At 43.7% G+C, this 21,321-nt stretch overlaps 1 protein-coding gene across 2 annotated transcripts in view; it reads right to left on the bottom strand.

Annotated features, from left to right (window-relative positions):
- Positions 1-21,321, bottom strand: part of Susd1 (sushi domain containing 1) — a 123,995-nt gene that overhangs the window by 96,372 nt on the left and 6,302 nt on the right. For both annotated transcript variants that reach the window (XR_008213736.1, XM_052716708.1), the window contains exons 2-5: positions 18,240-18,353; positions 14,082-14,237; positions 2,696-2,848; positions 1,937-2,116 (exon numbers count right to left, since the gene is read on the bottom strand). Coding sequence is in view for 1 of the 2 variants with exons in the window: in XM_052716708.1 (XP_052572668.1) it covers positions 1,937-2,116; positions 2,696-2,848; positions 14,082-14,237; positions 18,240-18,353 (603 nt within the window). In the remaining variant the exon portion in view is untranslated. The remainder of the gene's footprint in view (positions 1-1,936; positions 2,117-2,695; positions 2,849-14,081; positions 14,238-18,239; positions 18,354-21,321) is intronic.

Raw genomic sequence — 21,321 nt, 5'->3', positions numbered from 1 at the left:
TGGAAGGGACACAGTCTATCCAGCGGAAGGCCTGGCAGCAGGAGAGGGCCAGCTGCTCACACTGTATCCATAGCCAGGAAAGAAAGAGGATGGATGCTGGTGCTCAGTGAGTCCTCCCCTTCTGAAGACAGCCCAGGACCCCAGCCTATGGAATGTGCTCCTCTCTCTTCAATTACCCTAACCTAGGAAAACCCCTCACAGATATGCCTACAATCTTGTCTCCTTGGTGACTCTAGATCCTGTCCATTGACAATCAATATTAACTATGACAATTACCTTTTTTGTTATATCAAAAGTCCCTTCAATCTAGAAAGTATCTAAGACATAAAATCACTCGGGATTGCTGCCCATAGAGATGATCCTTTGGATTGGAGTTTTTAAAATACTTCAGGGGCTAAAATTTGCCCAAAAGTGTCACATCCAGATGGCTTTCCAAATGAAATCTCCCAAATCTTAAAAAATTCTACAGAGCAAGGAAAAAAATGCTTTGGTATTTTTAAATTCCGAATGTCATTGATACTAAATATAACAAAAATGGCACCCTTTGAGTATCAGTGAAGAATTCTAAGTAATATTTAGCAAATACAATCCTGATTAAAATAAGAAGCCAAAGCCTCAAAATAATTCATCCTAACAATACTAATCATTATCAGAAAACTGTATTAGTGAAACTCACATTACTGATTAAAAGAAAATGTGTGTAGTTACCTTCATACATGCTTAAAAGACATGATAAAAAAAATAGCTAGTGTCTGATTAAAACATAGTAAAAGGAACATGGATGGACACTTCCTCAAGACTATATGGAACCCAAGAACTGTTAAAATGGAAATCACTGAAGATAGAGAAAGTAAAAAGTAGAAAAATAACCACAATAGTAAACAGAAAAGTGAAAGACAACAGAGTAACTGAAAACCCAGCCTCTGAAACTGGCATCTCTGGCTTCTACCCCTGGTGTGTGACCTTAAACAATTTACTCTCTTGATGCCTGGAGAGGGCAGCCTTCTCGTCCACTCACAGGGATCTTCTAAACACTAAATGACTCAATTTCAGGGAATTTGATTAGCATGTACTTGGCACACAGTGCTACGTACAGCACATAAATAGATACACGCACATCAAAAAACTGAGATCACAGCCAGTGACCTGGCTCAGTGGGTAAAAGGCAGTTATTTCCAAGCCGGATGACAATGAGTTAGATCCGTGGGACTCACATGACAGAAGGAGAAAAGTGACTCCATCAAGTTGTCTTCTGACCTCTACACACACATTATGCTATGTACACACACACACACACACACACACACACACACACACACACACACACACGTTTATATATACATATACACACATAAATAAAGGTAGTTTTACATTTTTTTTAAAGCTAAATTCATGCCAGGCAATGGTGGTGCACACCTTTAATCTCAGCACTTGGGAGGCAGAGCCAGGCGGATCTCTGTGAGTTCGAGGTCAGTCTGGTCTACAGAGTGAGATCCAGGACAGGCACCAAAACTACACAGAGAAACCCTGTCTCGAAAAAAACCAAAAACCAAATAAAATAAATAAATAAATAAATAAATAAATAAATAAATAAATAAATAACTGAATTCATGTTAAAACACCAAAATCATTTCCAAACAAGTCAAAAATAAGATTAAAACATTCAATGTTAACCCCACTATTTAGGTTTTCATTCTGGAAACACTAGTCAAGACCCTGAAATAGAAAAACAGAATTTTATAAATGCAGAGCAAAAGGTAGGGCCATTGTTTACAGACAAGATACAGACCCTGAAAATACTAGAGAACCAAATAAAAACTTGCCAGAAACAAATATGACCTGTTGGATTTATTAAGCACATTTACTATCCCGAAGGGAAACCAAAAAAACACCTCAGGACACTATAACCAGGAGGCTAAGGCTTTTGAAAACCTACCTTGGCAATGTAACTTCGGAGACTCCCACATGCCCAGGGCCATGCAGCGGGAAACTGTATCTCCTGAGACCCTGAGAAACCCTTCCTTGCAGCTGTAATGGACCTGACCACCCAGCGTGGAGCTGTAATTTCCTGTGACGTAGCCACCAGGGACTTCAGGAGGGGTGCCACAGTCTATTTCTAAAAAACAAAACCATGTCAACTTCTTTACTTTATGAATACAAGTTTTCAGAATTCACCATCTCTCTACACATACCCAGTGCCTCACACCCCCAGGCCCTATTTTAAGAAGAACACAGATTCATTTCCATGAGGCTTCTGAGCACGTTTCCAATGACTGTCCTTATTGCTCTTCTGGCCCTCCGTACAAAACAGCATCCACACATGCACAAAACAGAAAGAATCAGCAATCAACCCTGACTCATGCTCACTAAAGAGACACCTTGCCCAGCAAAGTAAAAATCTGATCGCAAGTGCCCTTAAATTAGGTGCACTTTCTTAATTTTCAAGGTCACTTTTGAGATACTGGGCTCTTACCAGACCTAACAGGCAAGAGGTAATAACAAAATATCTGTGAATTGATAAAGTTTATTAACACTTGAAGTTGACTTTTTTTTTTAACATGACTCTATCTTGATTAGGCCGTTGGTTTTATTTCATAAAAATATGGGAAGCGATGTGTACTCATGTCTCCACTGCAGATCTATAAACACCCACCAAATCTCACCTTCAGATGCTGTGTCTCTGGCAGACACCTACCTGTGCATAATGTGCCGTCCGTGCTTGGGTGGAAAGGCTCAGGACCGTCCTTTGCCAAGTATCCTTCCATGCAGTAGCATTCAAAGTTCCCAGGAGTATTGATACACTGACCTCCATGCCTGCACAGGCCAGGAACGTCACACTCATCGATGTCTTAAGACCCATCCCAAAATATGAAAAGGGGGGAGAAAAAAAACAGAAAAGGAAAGACATTGTGGCAGTCACCTTTTCACGCTGTCCATCAACCCCAATAAATGCATACACTTGTTTGCCACTGTACTGTAATTTTATTTTGTTCCTTACAGGTTCTTCGTGTAAATTCTTCACACCAAAAACATTGAAAGCATAGGAAATGTTCAATAATAAATACTTGTCAGTGTGTTGACAAGTTAAAAAAAAATTCCCCAAAATGAGACTCAAAAAAACAAACTATATTAGAGGGCTCAGGATGTAGCTCAGTGGCAGAATGCCTGTCCAAAGTAAATAAGGTCCTTGTTTCAAGGCCCAGTACACTCTCTCTCTCTCTCTCTCTCTCTCTCTCTCTCTCTCTCTCTCTCTCAACAAAGCACTTAATGGCAGGGGAAACCTTTAAGTCACGTCCTTGCCACACGGGCATGAAGAACTGAGTTCAGCCCCCAGCACCCACATAAAAGCCGGGAATATCCGGAGACCCATCATCCCAGCCCTGGGGAGTGAAGACAAAGGATCAGTGGGACTCGCTGGCCAGTCAATCCAGCAAATCATTAGCTCCAGGTTTTGTGAGAGATCCTGTCTCAAAAACCAAGGTGAAGAAAACCTGGGGAAGACACTCAGTGTTGATCTCAGGCTCACATATATGCATGTGTGTGCGCGCGCGCACACACACACACACACATGCATGCACACATGCATACACACACACACACACACACACACACACACACACATGCATCTATCTATCACGCTTCTTCAAAAAAACCTATGCAGGTCAACGAAACGGCTCATCAGGTAAAGGTGCCTAACAACTTCAGTTTCATCCCTGAGATCCACATGGTAGGAAGAGAGAAGCTGCTCCTGTAAGGTGTTCTCTGGCTGCCATTTGTGTGCTGTGGCATGTGTGCATGTACACATACACATGCACACATATTACATTACGTTAAAAAACTAATTTTAAAAATTAAAAAATTAGGGCTGGAGAGATGGCCCAGCAGTTAAGAGCACTGGCTGTTCTGCTAGAGGACCTGGATTCGATTTCCAGCACCCACATGGCAGCTCACAATCATCTCTAGCTCCAGTCCCGGGGATTCAACACTGTCTGCTGGCTTCCATAGGCACCAGGCATACACACGATGCACTTGTAATTCCAGCACATGTGAGGCTGAGGTAGGGGGCATGAGTTTTAGGCCAGCCTGGACTGTAAAATGAAATTCTGTCTCAAATAAAACCAACTGTAGGGTTGGGATGCAGCCCAGTGATGAACCCTCTACCTAATGTGCATGAGGACCTGGGTAAAATCTGCAGCACTACAAACAAACAATAACAAAAACTTCAGTTCCTGTAAAATAAGGGTGCTTTCAAAGTAAGCTTATGTCTAAAATGAGCTGGACATGGTAGTGCGTGCCAGTATTCCAGTACTTAGGGGGCTGGGGCAAGAAGCTTCTAAGTTTGAGGCCAGCTTGGACTAGCTAGCACACAAGACCCTGTCTTAAAAAACCAAAAGCGATTGCTGGAGAGACTAGGAAGTGGTCAAGAATGCTTGTGGCTCTTGCAGAGGACCTGAGTTCAGTTCTAAGCCTCCACATCAGGTGGTTCACAAATGCCGTAGCTAGTTCCAGGGGATCCAAGGATGCTCCTGTCTGGCTTCTGAGGGCACTACATACACATGGTGCACATAGACACGGGCAGGCACATGTGTGCACACGTGTGCACATGCACACACTGCATAGAAATAAAAATAAGTAAATTTTAAAAATCCAAACATAGTGTCACATACCTTTAAACCCAGTACTCAGGAAGCAGAGGCAGGTGGATCTCTATGCATTTGAGGCCAGCCTGGCCTACAGAGTGAGTTCCAGGCCAGCCAAAGGTACATAGTGAGATCCTGTCTCAAAAATTAAAGAAAAGAAAAAAAACTAAATGTTTTCAAAGTGGTGGGACACTTTCCTGGCATGCACAAGGCCCTAAATTTGATCTCCAAAGTGGCAAACATTAATAATAAATCAAATAAAAGATCTAAACTGAAGAAATAAAAGATCTAAACTGAAGTTCTTGGTATAAAACAAGTTACTGAAGAGTTAAAAAAAATGCTAGGAACAGGCAAGCATGGCTTTCCAGCCCATATGCACGGTCGGTGTGTGTGTGTGTGTGTGTGTGTGTGTGTGTGTGTGTGTGTGTGTGTGTGTGTGTGTACATGTTCATGTGTGTGAGTGCAGGCATGCATATGCCACATGGCATATGCATAACCTCAGATATTGGCCTTGCCTTCCACCTCATTGGGGGCAGGTCTCTCTGTTGTCTAGTGTTCATACAGCACACTAGCTGGCTCAGAAGGCTGCCGGGATTCCCGGCTCCACCTCCTCGCTCCACCTCCCATCTCACCTGAAGAGCTACATTACAACTACCATGTGTTCCCACACCTGGCTTTACACGGATCTGAGGATCTGAACTCCAGTCTTCGCTTTATCCACGGAACCTTTTCCTCAGACCATAAATTGCTCTTTAAGCCACTAAACATGAGGGGATTTTTGGGTGGCAGCAATAAACAACTGGATTACCCTGAGCACATGAAGGGCTCAAATAAGTGCAGTTAAGAAAATAAAACATCGATTTTCAAGGGAGAATTTCTAGGAATACAATGAAACCTTACAAACTGAAAACAAAATGTGAATGCCAAAAATAAAAACTCAAAAAGGCATTAAACCATAGATGGGCTACTGCTGGAAAACAGGTTTGTGAATCCCAACTTGAGGAATCCTCCCAACACACAGTGAAAAAGTTGGTGTGAGACAGACATCACGAGATAAAAAGCGAGGTCTTACAGAGGCAGGTGAAAAAGAGCCGAGAACTGCTGAAGAGAAACTGAGGAAATAGAGGGCGTCTGTGCCAGAGCTCATCTCAGTGAGGGAAAGGCGCCCCGGCCCACACATCCCAATCCAAGGTCACAAGCAGGAAGACTGCAGACAGAAGCTGCTCTCCTGGGACAGCACAGGACTCTGGCTGAAAGACGGAACTCAAACCTGGCCATCAGGGCTCCGGAGGGGTGCGACCACGCCCTTCCCGTTGGCTCTCCCTGAAGCTCCAGTACCTGGTCCCCAGGGCCCAGTCTCAATCTTCCCATGGCTTGGCACAGGGCACCTACTGCAGCCCTGTCCACACCTCCAGGAAGAAGGGCAAGCATGTAGCTGGTAAGGAAGTCTTTGATACAAGGACCAGAGCTACTTCAAAAGCCCAGGATAATAAAAGAAGGAAGGAGTACCACGACCACGTTCAAAAGCAGTCTCCAGAAGAACCAAACCAGAGACACAAAAGCGGGTTTCCGGTTGCCTTGGTCAGTCGGAAGTGAGGAGACTAGTGAGGTGGGCTTTGGTGGGAAGATGGAAGATCTTCAAAACTCAGTGGTGATACTGTGGAAATCTATGACTATAATAACCACCAGTGTACTGTACAGTTTAGGTGGGCAGGCACGTTTCAGGATACTTGGTGAAGCAGCTAGTTTTAAGAGAGAAAGAGCAAACCGGGTGCAGCGGTTCGTACTTGTAATCCTAGCACTGGGGGGCTGTGGCAGGTGGATTGCTACCAGTTCAAGGCCAGCCTGGCCTACTTAGTAAGTCTCAGGCCAGCCTTGGCTACAGATTCATATCCAGCCTAGAGGAAGGAGGGAGTGAGGGAGCGAGGGAAGGAGGGACAGGCAGACAAGAATATACCCCTTGGGATAGATCATCAAAAACAAACACACAAATATGTGTGTATGGGTGTTATGTAAATGATAGTTGCTAAAAGAAAAGGAAAACAAAACATGAAAGTCGTTCTGAAATCCATAAATAAGAAAATAAGAAAGCCCCCAAGAAAAGGAATGGGAAGCTGTGAGGACTCACTCGACCTGACCTAGGACTTCCTGTCTGGAACACAGGGCTTCCCAGCAACTGAGTAACATTTAGAGTTCTAAGAAAGGGAACAAAACAGCATGCTCTGGCTAAGCAATGGTAGTTCTGAATAATGATTTCAGGAATTGCACCACTGACATTTCTTTTCTAAAAAAGAAGAGCTGAGAAAGTACTCTAGGCAGTGAATCAGACCAGAGTAAAGAGTGTCAAAGGGAAGCGGTTGGGAGTGTCGCTCAGACACAGAGCAAGTACTCAGTAGGCTGGAGGCCTGGGTTCATTTCCCAGCACTGCAAAAATATTGAGGGAAATTAAAGATACCACGAAGAATGAGGAGGTCAAAAACCAGTCAATGGTTGACAATACAATCACAGGACTAGGGCAATTATTACAAAAAGAGTCTTAAAGTATAAATAATACAAAATAAAACCAACGTCAATTTGGGTCAATTTGTTTCTTTTAAAAAAAGATCTGTTTATTTTCATTTACGTGTATGTTTGCCTGCATGTGTGTATGTGCATCATGAATGTGCCTGGCACCCAAGGAAGCCAGAGAGGGCACCAGATCCCCTGGAACTAGAGTTGCAGATATGGTTCTGAGCTGCCATGTGGGTGTGAGAATCAAACTCAGGTCCTTTGCAAAGGCAACAAGTGCTCTTAACTGCTGAGCCATCTCTCCAACCCTAAGGACACATTTTAAGATGATTTTGTCCCTGGAGACATCAACACCGTTGCTAGGTTTGACTCATTCTAGCTTGTACTGTACTTCTGCTCACCTGTCAATTGAACAAGAAACATCTGACAAAGCTATTCAACAAACCACAGCAGTAGAGACAGCCACCCCATCTTCTCTAGGAAACATCTTGAAAAATACCGAGGGAGAAGAAATGAGGGGCTTTTCATTGAACTTCAAAATGTGGGTAAGTAGCGAGGGTATGGAAAAGACGTGGGACTTCTGGCTGCTGACCCACGCTGTAGGAGTCACCACAGTCATTATCAGTTAGCTTTGTGTACAGTCACTCAACAACCTAATAGCCATAATTGTCATAATTATTGCTAATAACGATAATGGCTGCATGTCATCTTCCACATGTCAAGCACTGTCCTCAACACTTCATTATTTATTAAATACTATATTCATCTTATTTAATTTCCACAATAGCCCCTTTGGAGGTTACTAAAGCAGACAAAGTGGTTAAGCAATTGGTTCAGACAGCAATGGAAACTCCAGGATTCGAAGGCAAGTACCTACCTAGAAGTCCACATTCAGAACCACTCACTACCATCATCCAATTGTGCCCAAGTACTTACCTAGAAGTCCACATTCAAAACCACTCACTACCATCATCCAATTGTGCCCAAGTACTTACCTAGAAGTCCACATTCAAAACCACTCACTACCATCATCCAATTGTGCCTAGGTACTTACCTAGAAGTCCACATTCAAAACCACTCACTACCATCATCCAATTGTGCCTAGGTACTTACCTAGAAGTCCACATTCAGAACCACTCACTACCATCGTCCAATTGTGCATTATCACAATCAATAGTTCTCTATCTTATGGAATCGAAGATGTAATTAATTGCCTTAGTTAAGTTCAGATGGGCCTATCACATACAACTAAGATTGCTGTGACATAATTTTGACTTTTTGTTTTGTTTTGTTTTTTTTGAAACAGGGCTTGTGTAGCCCTAGCTGTCCTGGAACTCGCTCTGTAGACCAGACTAACCTCAAACTCACAGATCTGCCTGCCTCTGCCTCCCAAGTGCTGGGATTAAAGGCATGTACTATCACCACCTGGCAATTTTGAATTTCTTTTAAGATTTCTTTTTATTTATGTGAATGTATGCATGCCTTTGTGTATATGTGCCACATTAGTGCAGGTGCCCTTGAAGGCCAGAAGAAGATGTTGGATCCTCTGAGCTAGAGTTACGGGCAGTTGTGAGCCATCCAACGTGGGTGCTGGGACCTGAACCCAGGTCTTCTAGAAGAGCAACAAGCGCTCTTAACTATAAAGCAATCTCTCTAGTCCCATGACTTTGATTTTTTTAATCATCTGCTACCTTATAATGTTTAGAAATTATCCCTTCTCTAGTCCATTCTAGAATCTTAACTGATTGACCTATCAAGCTTACCAGAATTACCCCCTGAGGTGGGAGAGACTCCATGTCATCATCAAGACTTTGTGTTTAATGATAGACTATTTCTGTTGATAATCTGCACTGCGCTTGAGCATTGGAGCTGAACATCTGAGTAAATATGTAACATTTTAATGATAAAATAATAATGTGAAAATCTTAACCATTTTTAAGAGTACAGTGTAGTACGTCAGGAACAGTCACAGGGTTGTATGCCATGGCCCCCAGCAGCCATCTTTAGGACTCTTTCCATCTCGTAAAAGTGAAGCTCTATGCCTATTGACATTAATGCCCTTAGGTCCCCCTCTTCCCATCCCCTGGCAAACACCATGCTATTCCCTGTCTCTATAAATTTGGCAATTTTGTGCCTCAGTGGAATGTTTCCTCAACATCATGTCCTTAAAGTTCATGCACACTACAGCATGTGTAAAATGTGTGTGTGTGTGTGAGAGAGAGAGACAGAGACAGAGAGAGAGACAGAGACAGAGAGAGGGAGAGAGAGGTTGAATCTAGACCACTGCCCATGCTAAGCATGTGCCCTATGTTGTGCCCCCTCCTTCCTTCTGAAGGCTGAACAACGAACGCTCCCTGATGTGCACTATCTCCATCTTCCATCTGTGGATGAACAGCTGGAGCACTTCTGTGATGTTCCTTGGCTATCATGAACAATGCTACTGTGAACGTGGGTATACAAACGTCTTTTTAAGATTCCAGTTTCAATCGTTTGGGGGCAAATGTCCAGAAATTGAATTGCAGAACCATGTAGTAATTTTATTTTTAATTTTTGAGGAAATATCATACCATTTCTTCACACAATACCCTATTTTACATTTCCACTTGGAAAAATTCCTGGAGGAAACCCTAAGGCAGAAACAAGCCAAATGGGTGGTTCACCACAGAGAGCAGGCAGTCTGAGTGTGATTACACATTTGAGCTGAGGCCAGGCCAGGCTCACGCACCGAGCAGCAGGAGAGAAGAAGCTTGGGAACATTTGCTCTCTTAGAAAGAGTTTCCTGCCCTAGGCAAAGGCCAATTGACCTAACCCGGACTGGGAAATGGGTAAGAACTGAGATCTAGGCATGAAGGTGTGAGGCGGACACGGGTGAGAAAGAAGTCCCCAGGAACTGCTAAGTGACAACACTCCTCGGTTCTTTTTGTCACTTTCTCCTTTCTCAGCCATGGGTGAAGGGGTTCCATTCCTCCAGAAGCAAGAACACAAGGCCCAAACAATGCAGGAAATTCCCGTGCAGGATGATACACAAGACTTGGGGACTCGAAAGGCATGGGGAAGTCACCCTGAAGCTTTTGACAGACCCTGGGAGACCCATGCCTACTCGGAGGCCCCTGGGCAGGGAAATGACAGTCCCCAGCCTTACTCCACATGGGTCTCGGTTCTCTCCACTAACTCTCAGACCACTCTCACACTGCTGTTGCTGAAGACCTTGCCTCATGGCAAGGCTTCAGTGACTTGTCAGAGTCACGGCAGGGCATCTTCAGACACCAGAACATCTTCTGGTTTTCCAGAATTGACTGGCGTCAGTCCATACTCGAACCACTGTAGCTCATTCCTCCTCTATCACTGGTGACCTCCGAAGATGCCTGTCACCAGCTCTGGAGCCTGACTTAGACTCTGCAAATTACAACATACTCCTGGAAGAAGATCCCTCAGAATACAGGGAGCTGGCTTCAGGGACCGAGGCTCCACACAGACACCGGATAAAGGTTGACACCCCCCACACTGGACCTACACCCCAACCAGCATCCACTCATATCTCCCTGGCAACTGATTTTGAAGTGTTGGGCTTCTTAGCACCAGCAAGAAAAAAGCACCGATCGGCTTTTCCAAGGGGCCAATAGACCTCAAAATGAAAAGTCAAGGGAATGAGCACCAATGAATATGGGCTTCATTATGGGGTTATGGCCACTGGCAACAGTAGCATGACTGTAAATATCCTCAACCCACTGAATTAAACACTTCAAAAGAAGGGAAATTAGTGAATGTGAATTGTGTCTCTTTTTCAAAACAGGAACGATCACCAATAATTAATTGCAAGAAACAGAATAAATACACGAGGGCCTGTGCAGGATCTTGTCCAGGCAGGCTGGCTTTGGTTGGCTGGCACCTATTTGACCCTTGCAGAAAATATTTCCTTCTCTCTTTTCCTGTTCTTTGCCCCCCTCCCCCGCTTCATCTTTCCAACTTCTGCTTGTTTGCTGTGCAAACCAGAGATCAAACCTAGGACCTTGCTTATGCTAGGTAAGTGTTCTACCACTGGGGTTACAACCCCAGCTCCATTCTTTCTTCCTATCTTTTGGGTGTTTTTTGTTTTGTTTTGTTTTGTTTTTTCTTGTTTGAGACAGGGACTCACTATGTAGTGTGGCTTTGCCTGGTCTGAAACTCATAGAGATCCACCTGCCTTTTCCTCTCAAGTGCTAAGGTTAAAGGTGTGTGCCACCACACCCGGCCATTCTTCCTAACTTTTAAAAGTTGAATGCATCCTTTAAAACAATACTGATGCAGTTTTTAAAGAGCAATCTCAGGTATCATGTCTCCTAGACCATCTTCAGGTCTCTTCCTCACTGCTAAGATAAGGGCCACCCTTGGATTCCAGATAACACCTTTGCTCACTTTTCACTAACACGTGACAGGGAAATTAATTGTCTGCCTGTCATCTCCCACTGGTACTTCCTTGGCAGAGAAGAAAACCATTAGAAATGTATCTAAATGAGCTTGATAATAGATCATCATCATACACGGTTTTTAAAATTAGCATCTCACCAGGCATGGTGTCGCACACCTTTAATCCCAGCACTAAGGAGGCAGAGACAGGCAGATCTCTGAGTTTGAGGACCGCCTGGTCTATGGAGTGAGTTCCGGAATAAGTTCCAGAACAGTCAGAGCTACACAGAGAAACCTTGTCTCAAAAAAAAAAAAAAAAAAAAAAAAAGCAACTCCTCTTATAATGTGCAACATCTTCTTATAATATGGCAACATCACAGTTTCGTTTTTGTTTTGTTTTGTTTTGTTTTGTTGATTTTTCGAGACAGGGTTTCTCTGTGTAGTTTTGGTGCCTGTCCTGGGTCTCGCTCTGTAGACCAGGCTGACCTTGAACTCACAGAAATCCGCCTGGCTCTGCCTCCCGAGTGCTGGGATTAAAGGTGTGGGCCACCACCCAGCATCACAGTTTTAAAACCACATAGCAGTAATTTGTTGCAAAGACAACATGACACTGGATACAATGTGTTCTCCGGGACAATATACTCGTTCTTGGTAAGAAAAAGCTGAATGTTTGAATGTATCCTTCCAGGAATTTCATCTTGGCACAGGTCAAGTAGAATGGCAGAGGCCAGAAGCTACGGTTCCTAGCCATAGAAAGATCAAACACGCTCTGCTTTCCTTCCTTCCCTGAAAACCCGGAAATACCACAAAGCTTTTAAACAGTCACAGAGCCTATGTCAAGCAGCTCAGAACCACGAGGAGTTTCTGGCCTCTCCCCTTTGTGACTGACTGGTCAGGGACCTGAGAAAGCAGAAGAGCTGTATTATCAGGATATACTACCTAGAAACAGAGCTCGCCCAGAGTCACGAACATCAGGAGGGCTTTTCTCATGGCTTCCATTCAACCAACATATGCCCAGGAATCTCACCAACAAGATTACTGTGGTGCCAAAAGTCACATTCCTAACTCAGCTGAGCCTGTGTTGGCAAGCCCTCTTCGTGACAATGCTTAGACCTCCTATGAGGCACAGAAACCCTTGGTGTTTAGTGAGTTGCTGTGCTTAGTTACAGGAACATGAACCTGGCACACGGTCTCCAGAGAGGCCAGCCTCATGGTTCATTATGAAAAGGTTTAAACACAAGCCAGCAAGATGGCTCAGTGGGTATGAGAACCTACTGCTCAAGCCGAATAACCTGAGTTCAATCCCCACGACCAGCAGGAAAAGAACAGAACTCTGAAGGTAGTTCTCTAACATCCTCACACACACACACACACACACACACAAACACACACACACACACACACACACGCACACAGGCCTACTCTCTCTCTCTCTCTCTCTCTCTCTCTCTCTCACACACACACACACACACACACACACACACAAAAACACACACACACACACACACCATACATGTATACATCATACATGCACACATGAACACACATACTCATAAACACTTGTAATAAATTTTAAATGTTTAAACACAGAAAACTAGAAAAACAGTAAATCAATTACCAGGCGCCCACCCTCCAAAAAGCATAAATTATCCAATCAGTGTTCACATTTTGTCATTTAAAACTGCTCACAGAAATCATAACACAAAATACTTCATAATAATGCCCCAGACAATTCAACATCTTTCAAAATAATAACGTTCTATAGACTACAATACCATTAGCCCATCTAACAGCATGTCTTCACTGGGGTTTCCACTGCTCTGATAAAACAGCATGGCCACAAACAGCTTGGGAAGGAAAGAGTTATTTTATCTTACAACTCTCAGTTCATACTCCATCTCTGAGAGAAGTCAGGACAAGAACCTGGAGGCAGGAGCTGACGCAGAGGCCACGGAGGAGTGCAGCTTACTGGCGTGCTCTTCATGGCTTGCTCAGTCTGCTTTCTTTTTTCTTTCTTTTCTTTTTTTTTTTTTTTTTTTTTTTTTGGTTTTTTGAGACAGGGTTTCTCTGTGTAGTTTTGGCGCCTTTCCTGGAACTCACTTCGTAGACCAGGCTGGCCTCGAACTCACAGAGATCCGCCTGGTTCTGCCTCCCGAGTGCTGGGATTAAAGGCGTGCGCCACCACTGCCCGGCGGCTTAGCCTGCTTTCTAATAACAACCAGGATCACCTGCCCAGGGGTGGCACCATCCACAGTATGCTGGGCCCTCCCACATCAATCATTAATCAAGAAAATGCCTGACATGTTTGCCTATAAGCCAGTCTTATGGAGGCATTTTTTTCAATTGAGGTTTTCTCTTCCCAAATGACTCTAAGTTGTGTCAAATTGATATAAAGCTAGCCAACCCACAATATTAGCATTCATTCTCTAAAACCAACTAATACTACTTAGTCTATGTCCAAGTTCAAGGCTTTCCACCATGATTCTACCCTCCACTCATCAAGTGCTGTGTCAACACCAAGTGGCCATCGTCACAGCCCCTTAGTACCTGTACAGAAGGTGCCATCATTGGGAATGAATGTCTTGTTGTTGTTTGTAGCTCGGTAGCCTTTGTGGCAAACGCAGTAGAACCCTCCAGGGGTGTTGTGGCAGGACGTGTGGTTCCCACAGATCACAGTGGCTCCAAACTGGCACTCATCTTTATCTGCAGATGGACACACAGAAAGGACTCACACCAAAGCTTCCTGTCCACACCATGTGTCTTACCCAGAGACCTCTTCACTGTAGACTAAGGGATCTCTACTCTGCGACAACAGCTTACCGATCTCTTTGTTTCTCCAGCCTCATGTTTTCCAGACTAACGGGAACCAGACTCTCATAATTATGTACCTGCTGTATACAAAACCACAAGAGAAACACAGCTTTCTAATCTGGGAATCCATCTTCCTTGAAGAGTGGCAGCAGGTTAGTTTTTAATTTTTTTCACATTTAAGAAAAAAATAATAAAGGGTTGGAAATGTAACTCTGTGGGGGAGTTCCTGTGCCTAGTATCCATGAAGTTCTGGGTTCAATCCCATGAGAGTAATAATACTTTCAAAATAAAACATTAGCGGATCAGCTAGGCCACTCAAAGAATAAAGGGGTTTGCCAGAGGTTTGACAACCTCAGTTATATCCCCAGGACCTACAAAGTTGAGGAAAAGAACCAATTCCCAAAAGTTGTCCTCTGACCTCCAAGCGTGACACACTGACACACGTGTGCATGCACAGATAAAATGTAATAAAAATAAAATGTAAAAGCCTAATGACTGAGGAGATGTGGGTAAAGTGTTTGCAAATCCCCACAACCCACATAAAGCCAGACATGGCAGCATGCATCTGTAATCCCAATGCTCCTGTGGAGAAATGGGGAGGTGGAGACAGGAGAATGCCCAAAAGCTCAGTGGCCAGCAAGCCGGGTGTACACCACTGAAAGCAACAAGAGACACTGTCGTAAACAAGGTGGAAGGTGAGGACCCAACACTAGAGGCTGTCCTCTGACTGACGCATGCACACACCCACAAGAATACACACAAAGGCACGTATGCACATGAACAAACACGTACCACACACACATACATTAATTTAATTTAATAGAAATTTGATAAGCCAGGGGAAACAAGCCTAGAATAATCCCATTTCCAATTCAGCCACTTTCTTGGTCTTTTCAGTATTAGAGAATTAGGTCTAATCGTATATGTTGGCTAACTATGTGTTATGTCAGTGAGTGAAGGTGTCCTTGGAGGCCAGACGCCCTGGAACGGAAGTTACAAGGGTCATGAGCCATCTGACAGAGCTGCCGGGAACCAAACCCAGGTGTTGTGAAATATACTTTAACTATGTAAAAGTGTGTTACATTTGTTTATGCTTCATTTGTTTAATTATGTAAAGATGGGTTGCTGTTTTACCTTGCCTGACTAAGGCATCTGCTTGGTCTAATAAAAAGCTGAACAGCCAATACCTAGGCAGTAGAGGGCAAGGTGTGGCTGGTGGGCAGAGAGAATAAGTAGGAGGAGGAATCTAGGCTCGGCCTCCACAGCACCGAGGTAGGCTGCTACAGCCAGCACCCTTTGAAGTTTTCAACTGCCTCTAGTACACAAGTCAAGGGTAAAAAGATCTGTCTTAAGATTTGCCTGAGAGAGCAGGGCAACTGAACGCTCAAGCCACAGCTCGGTCGAGTGCACGGCTCAGGTGACAAACGACACAGAGCTTTCGGGCACACGCCGACCTGTGCCCTGGCCTTTGTCCTGCTTTCTCAGAACATGTCTGTGTTACTTTCCTACTCCTGCGATGAAACACCGTGACAGGCAACTCGAAGAAGAAGAAGAAGTGTATTTAGCCTTACAGTTCCAGAGGTGTAGAGGCGTGGCCACAAGCAGCAGGCAGGGCTGCGGGACCAGGAAGCACCAAGCAGACAGAGCAAACCAGAAGTAGGGTGCTCTGAACTCTCAAAGCCCACCCCCAATGACGTACTTCCTCCAGCAGGCTGCACCACCTCGCCAAACAGCACCACCAACTAGGGACCAAGTGTCCCAACACCGGAGCCTAGAGGGGTCATGCCTCGTTTGAACTGATACAGTGTTCCCCTGAAGGTTTCAATTGGCCTATTTAGGTTTGAAGAAGGTTTTAGAATTCTTAAGTCCGTTGACATAATGCCGTATTATGGTACCTTTGGCACATGACAACCACACTAGTAACCTCCATTGTGCACGCAGCAGTCCAAGTACTAGGACAGGCAGTGACCAGTGGGAACAAATGCAGAAACGTTGTGACGCTGTCTCCTCTCCTAGGAGACGCACCTATTGCTTGGAAGTCGAAGGGCAATGAAAACCACAGTCAGCAGCATCCCAGGAGAGAAGGAGTTCCTTAGAGCAGTGCTCCTCACCCTTCCTAACACTGCAACCCCTTAACACAGTTCCTCATGCTGGGGTGACCTCCCAGCCATAACATTATTTTCGTTGCTACTTCATAACTGTAATTGTGCTACTGTTATGAATCATAGTGTAAACATCTGTGTTTTCCAATGGTCTTAAGCGACCCCTGTGAAAGGGTTGTCGGACCTCCCAGAGGGGTGGCGACCCACAGGTTGAGAAACCACTGCCTTACAGGACCCCGCCGTCCAGATCCTCAGCTCCAGCTGCCAGCAAAGGAGCACAAACTGTTGAGGGAAAAGTAGGAGAAATTCCCTAAGAAACCTGACTGCAGAGCAGCCACAATTCTTCCAGGAAGAGCCCTCTGGAGTGAGACTGGTCAAAACAGGTGAAAGTCCAGCCTGCAGAATGGGCAATGGTGGCTACAGGGACAGCTTGTATCCGTGAAATGGAATGGGACTCCACCAACCTTTCGAACAGGACTGTTTGAACGCAGGATTGAATTGTTACTTTTCTTTAAGGAGTTAAAAAAAAAAAAAAAAGAAACTCACATGAGGACAAAGGGCTAGGGGGATGGCTCAGCAGGTTAAAATCACGTGACACACAAGCATGAGAGCCTATGTTCAAAGCCCCAGCCAGAACCCCTGTAAAAGGCCAGGCATGGCCCGACCGGGTGGTGCACACATTTAGTCCTAGCACTCAGGAGGCAGAGATGGATACTACAGAGTGAGTTCCAGGACAGAAAGGGCTATGTAGAGAGACCCTGCTTCAAAAGAAAGAGAAAGAAAGAGAGAGAGAGAGAGAGAGAGAGAGAGAGAGAGAGAGAGAGAGAGAGAGAGGCAGACATGGCCATGGAGGGTGATGGGGGGGGGGTGCTTCTTGACTGACAGCCTGGCTCCGGGTTCGATGGGAGACTCTGTCTCAAGGTGGACAGTGACAGAGAACACTCAGCATCTTCCTCTGGCCTCTGCACACACCTCTCCACACACACACATACATGTGCACACACAAGACACATGTAACACACACATCCTCACTCACACACGAAAATCAACACAAACGTATTTCAACAAGGCATGGACACTGCCTGTCCACAGCTACAAGGCAAACCCTTTACAGCATATCGCAAGGAGGAAACTGAGAAGTTACCGTGTTTAGTATACTTAAATTGTTAAGACATTCTCTCTGAATTGTGCTTGAATCTCAATGTTATCTGATTGTCCTGGCATGGACACCATGAGGCAAAAAAAAAGAAGAAGAAGAAGAATCTTAGCTGCATCTTGTCTAAACAACCTTGAAGTCATCTTAAAGTATTCCTTGAAGTCATCCCAAAGGGTCACAACTACAGAAATTCAGAGGACAGATTCGGATGGACATAAGACACACAGTAAGTCATTTTATCCATTAATCAAAAACCCCCAATAGGAAAGAAGGCTTTATTTTCCTCCATGATATTAACATAAGCAGTTTTATATCAAAACAACATGGGAGATTAAGAAATGTAATATTTGCTCTTGTTGTTAAGTTAAACTCAGGACACAAAACAGACTTCAAATCTGTGTAGGTCAAAGTTTCCAGAGAGTTCAGGTCAACGGCATCTAACACAAGGGGTTCTTCCTTGGCAACACCAGCAAAGAGCTATATCTAAACAATAAAAGCAAGATTCTGTTGTAACTGGCAAAAACCCATTGAGAAAAATGTGAACAAAGTAACAAGTCTTGCCCTGCATAGACTCTGAAACCGGAGAGCCTTTGGTTTTGATTCACATTTTCAGCTTAACCCACCCCTGAAACTTACCAACACAGCGTGTCCTCCCGTTGCCCCAAAACCCGTAGTTGCAAATGCAGATCCTCTTCCCATCTTTTTGCTGGCACGTGGCATGTTCGTGGCAAGTGGCACAGACATCTAAATCTAAGTCAGAAACACATGTGTCCGAAACGGGAAGTTAAAAGTGAGAAATGTTTAGTCAATGGACATGTATCACAGAGAACCAAGACATGAATACCAAAATAAAACTGGTCAAGTTCCAATCTCATCCTTAAGACCTTCAACAGTGACTCACTGTCCACAATATACAATGCACATTCCTCTGCCAATCAAATCAACAGTCTCCGCCATCTGTCTTCTCATCAACTCCTCCAGCTTCCTGTTCCCAAACTCCAACTGCATGGTACCTTCCAGGTACATGTAGGGACAACTACTATCTACTACCTACTATCTACTACCTACGACCTACTACCTACTATCTACTACCTACTACCTACGACCTACTACCTACTATCTACTACCTACTACCTACGACCTACGACCTACGACCTACTATCTACTATCATCCTTGTCATCATGATCATGATGCTCCAACTTCAGGTTCCCAAACTCTAACTGCATGGTACCTTCCAGAAGGGTCTACTATCTACTATCTACTACCTAATACCTACTATCTACTACCTACTACCTACTATCTATTATCTACTATTATCCTTGACATCATGATCATGGTGCTCCCTTCACCTGGAATGCCTATGCCCTCTTCTCTACTTGTCTGGAACTCACTCTTATTTTCAGGAGCCAGCCAAAATGCCTCATTCTCCCTGAAGTCTTCTCCACTCCTAAGGAAAGGTGTACACACTTTCTAATCTCCCATAAAACATGTATACTCCCATAACAATCATTTTAATCTCTAAATATGTTTAATCCTCTCTTGGCACTATGAATGAACCATATGATTTTTACAGCACAATATAGACACTCAACATATTTTTATTGGCTGGATAAAGAGATCTAAAATGGGGACTGGAGAGATAGCTCAGAGGCTGCTTTTCCATAGGACCCGGGTTCAATTCCTACCACTCATATGGTGGTTCACGACCACCAGTAACTCCAGTCTCAGGGGATCCAACACCCTCATCCAATCTTCTGGCCTCAGCAAGCACTATATACACATGGCGTACAGATATACATGCAGGCAAAGCACCCATACACATAAAATAAATCTAAAATGTGACTTGCTACAGCTCTAAAAGCAAAGGCAAGGGAGAGGAACGCATCTGCCAATAACCTCTCTCTCTCTTTCCCTTTAGGGAAAAAGTGAGTGTGTTTAAGATCCCAAGTCCCAACAGGATGGCCAGACCCCAGTTACTCAGATAAACAGCAGAAATATTTGAAGCTAAAACTCTTAAAACATCTCAGTTCACCAAATGGTGATATATGACCTGAGATCAAACAAGAATTTCTACTCAAGGCTGTGTAGAATATTGTGTTTCCTGCCTGTGTCTCTGTAATTTCAGTGGCCTAGTGAGGAGAATGTTCCAGAATTCCATCCTAGTCTTGGCTTCTTACTTACCCAGATAACACAGTCTAGCCCTCAGGCCGCTCCAGGCACGAGACCAACAGAAACTGGGAGATTCCTAAATACTCTTAATCATGTCTCTTCCTTTTGTTTTTTATTTTACTAACAAAAGACAACACATGAGAGGCCAGCCCAGGCTAAATGAGAGTCCATCAAACAAATGCCAAACAATAAATACAAATAAAATCAAAGATAACGTAGAAACAAAGCAAACCACTAATGCTTACTGATACCAAATTAACCATGGAATATCTATAAACATCCCATGACCATAAAAATGCAAAAAAAAGAATAATATTATCTGATCATCATGGAATAATGGAATAAAACTTCAAAGCAACACCTATGTCTAGAGGTTGGAGAGATGGCTCAGCAGTTAAGAGCACTGCCTGCTCTTCCAGAGGACCTGGGTTCAACTCCTAGCACCACATGTCTGTTCACAACTGTCTGTAACTCCTGTGTTCCAGGGGATCCAACACCCTCATACAGACATCTATGCAGGCAAAACACCAATGTGCATAAAATACAAATAAATAACCATACTGAATTGTTGAAGAAAAACAAAACAAAACAAAACACTGTCTGAGGTAGTACTAAATGTACATACAGAAATTTTTTCTAATTATGAGTTTAAAAAAAAACCCCTATGTCTAGTTTCCTCCAAAGAAACCCACTTATGCAACATTCACCAGACAAAGGTAATGTCCAAGCTGAAATGCATAATGATAGATATAAAAACTTACTGCAGAAAATTTGAGTTTGTTATGCTTTCATATTTTTAAAAAGTAATTTACAAAAAAAAAAAAAAAACAAGCAACCACAGAAGAGACCTAGAATTTTAATGAAAGAAGTTTGAGGGGGGAAAAAGAAAATATGGGTTTAAACATTAGAAAAGAATATTTTTAAAAACAAAAGAAAGATTTCTTGGTAAACACTGAAGATTTCAAGTACTCCCAATCCCCTTACACCTCAAAAAAAAAAAAAAAAGCCGGGCGGTGGTGGCGCACGCCTTTAATCCCAGCACTCGGAGGCAGAGGCAGGCAGATCTCTGTGAGTTCGAGGCCAGCCTGGACTACCAAGTGAGTCCCAGAAAAGGCGCAAAGCTACACAGAGAAACCTTGTCTCAAAAAACCAAAAAAAAAAAAAAAAGAAAAGAAAAGAAAGAACAAACAACAACAATAAAAAAAAAACCCATGAAATGAAAGATTAGAAAGGTGTAACTCTTTCTGGATGTGTGTGGAGGGGTGCATGTATATTAGATGTATGTAGAATGTATGTAGATGTGCGTGTATATGTGTGCACCTATACAAGAAGGCCATAGGACAACTGCAGTACTATTTATTCCTCAGGCATTGTCTACATGTTTTGTTTTGGTTATTGGCACAGGATCTCTCACTCCCTCACCAAGCAGGCTAGGCAGGCTAGCCGGTGAGCCCCAAAGCATCTCTACCTCCCCAGCCCCTAAGAGTATAAATCTTAAAATAGGTGATGAGAGTAGACAAAGAATGCTAGCTAGCAATTATTTCAGAT

The sequence above is a fragment of the Peromyscus californicus genome, unplaced genomic scaffold (genome assembly GCF_007827085.1).
Source record: "Peromyscus californicus insignis strain IS unplaced genomic scaffold, ASM782708v3 Scaffold_5__1_contigs__length_169319896, whole genome shotgun sequence".
Lineage (NCBI taxonomy): Eukaryota > Metazoa > Chordata > Mammalia > Rodentia > Cricetidae > Peromyscus > Peromyscus californicus.
The sequence above is the reverse complement of the archived record's forward strand: the minus strand, read 5'-3'. Positions and strand labels throughout refer to the sequence as shown.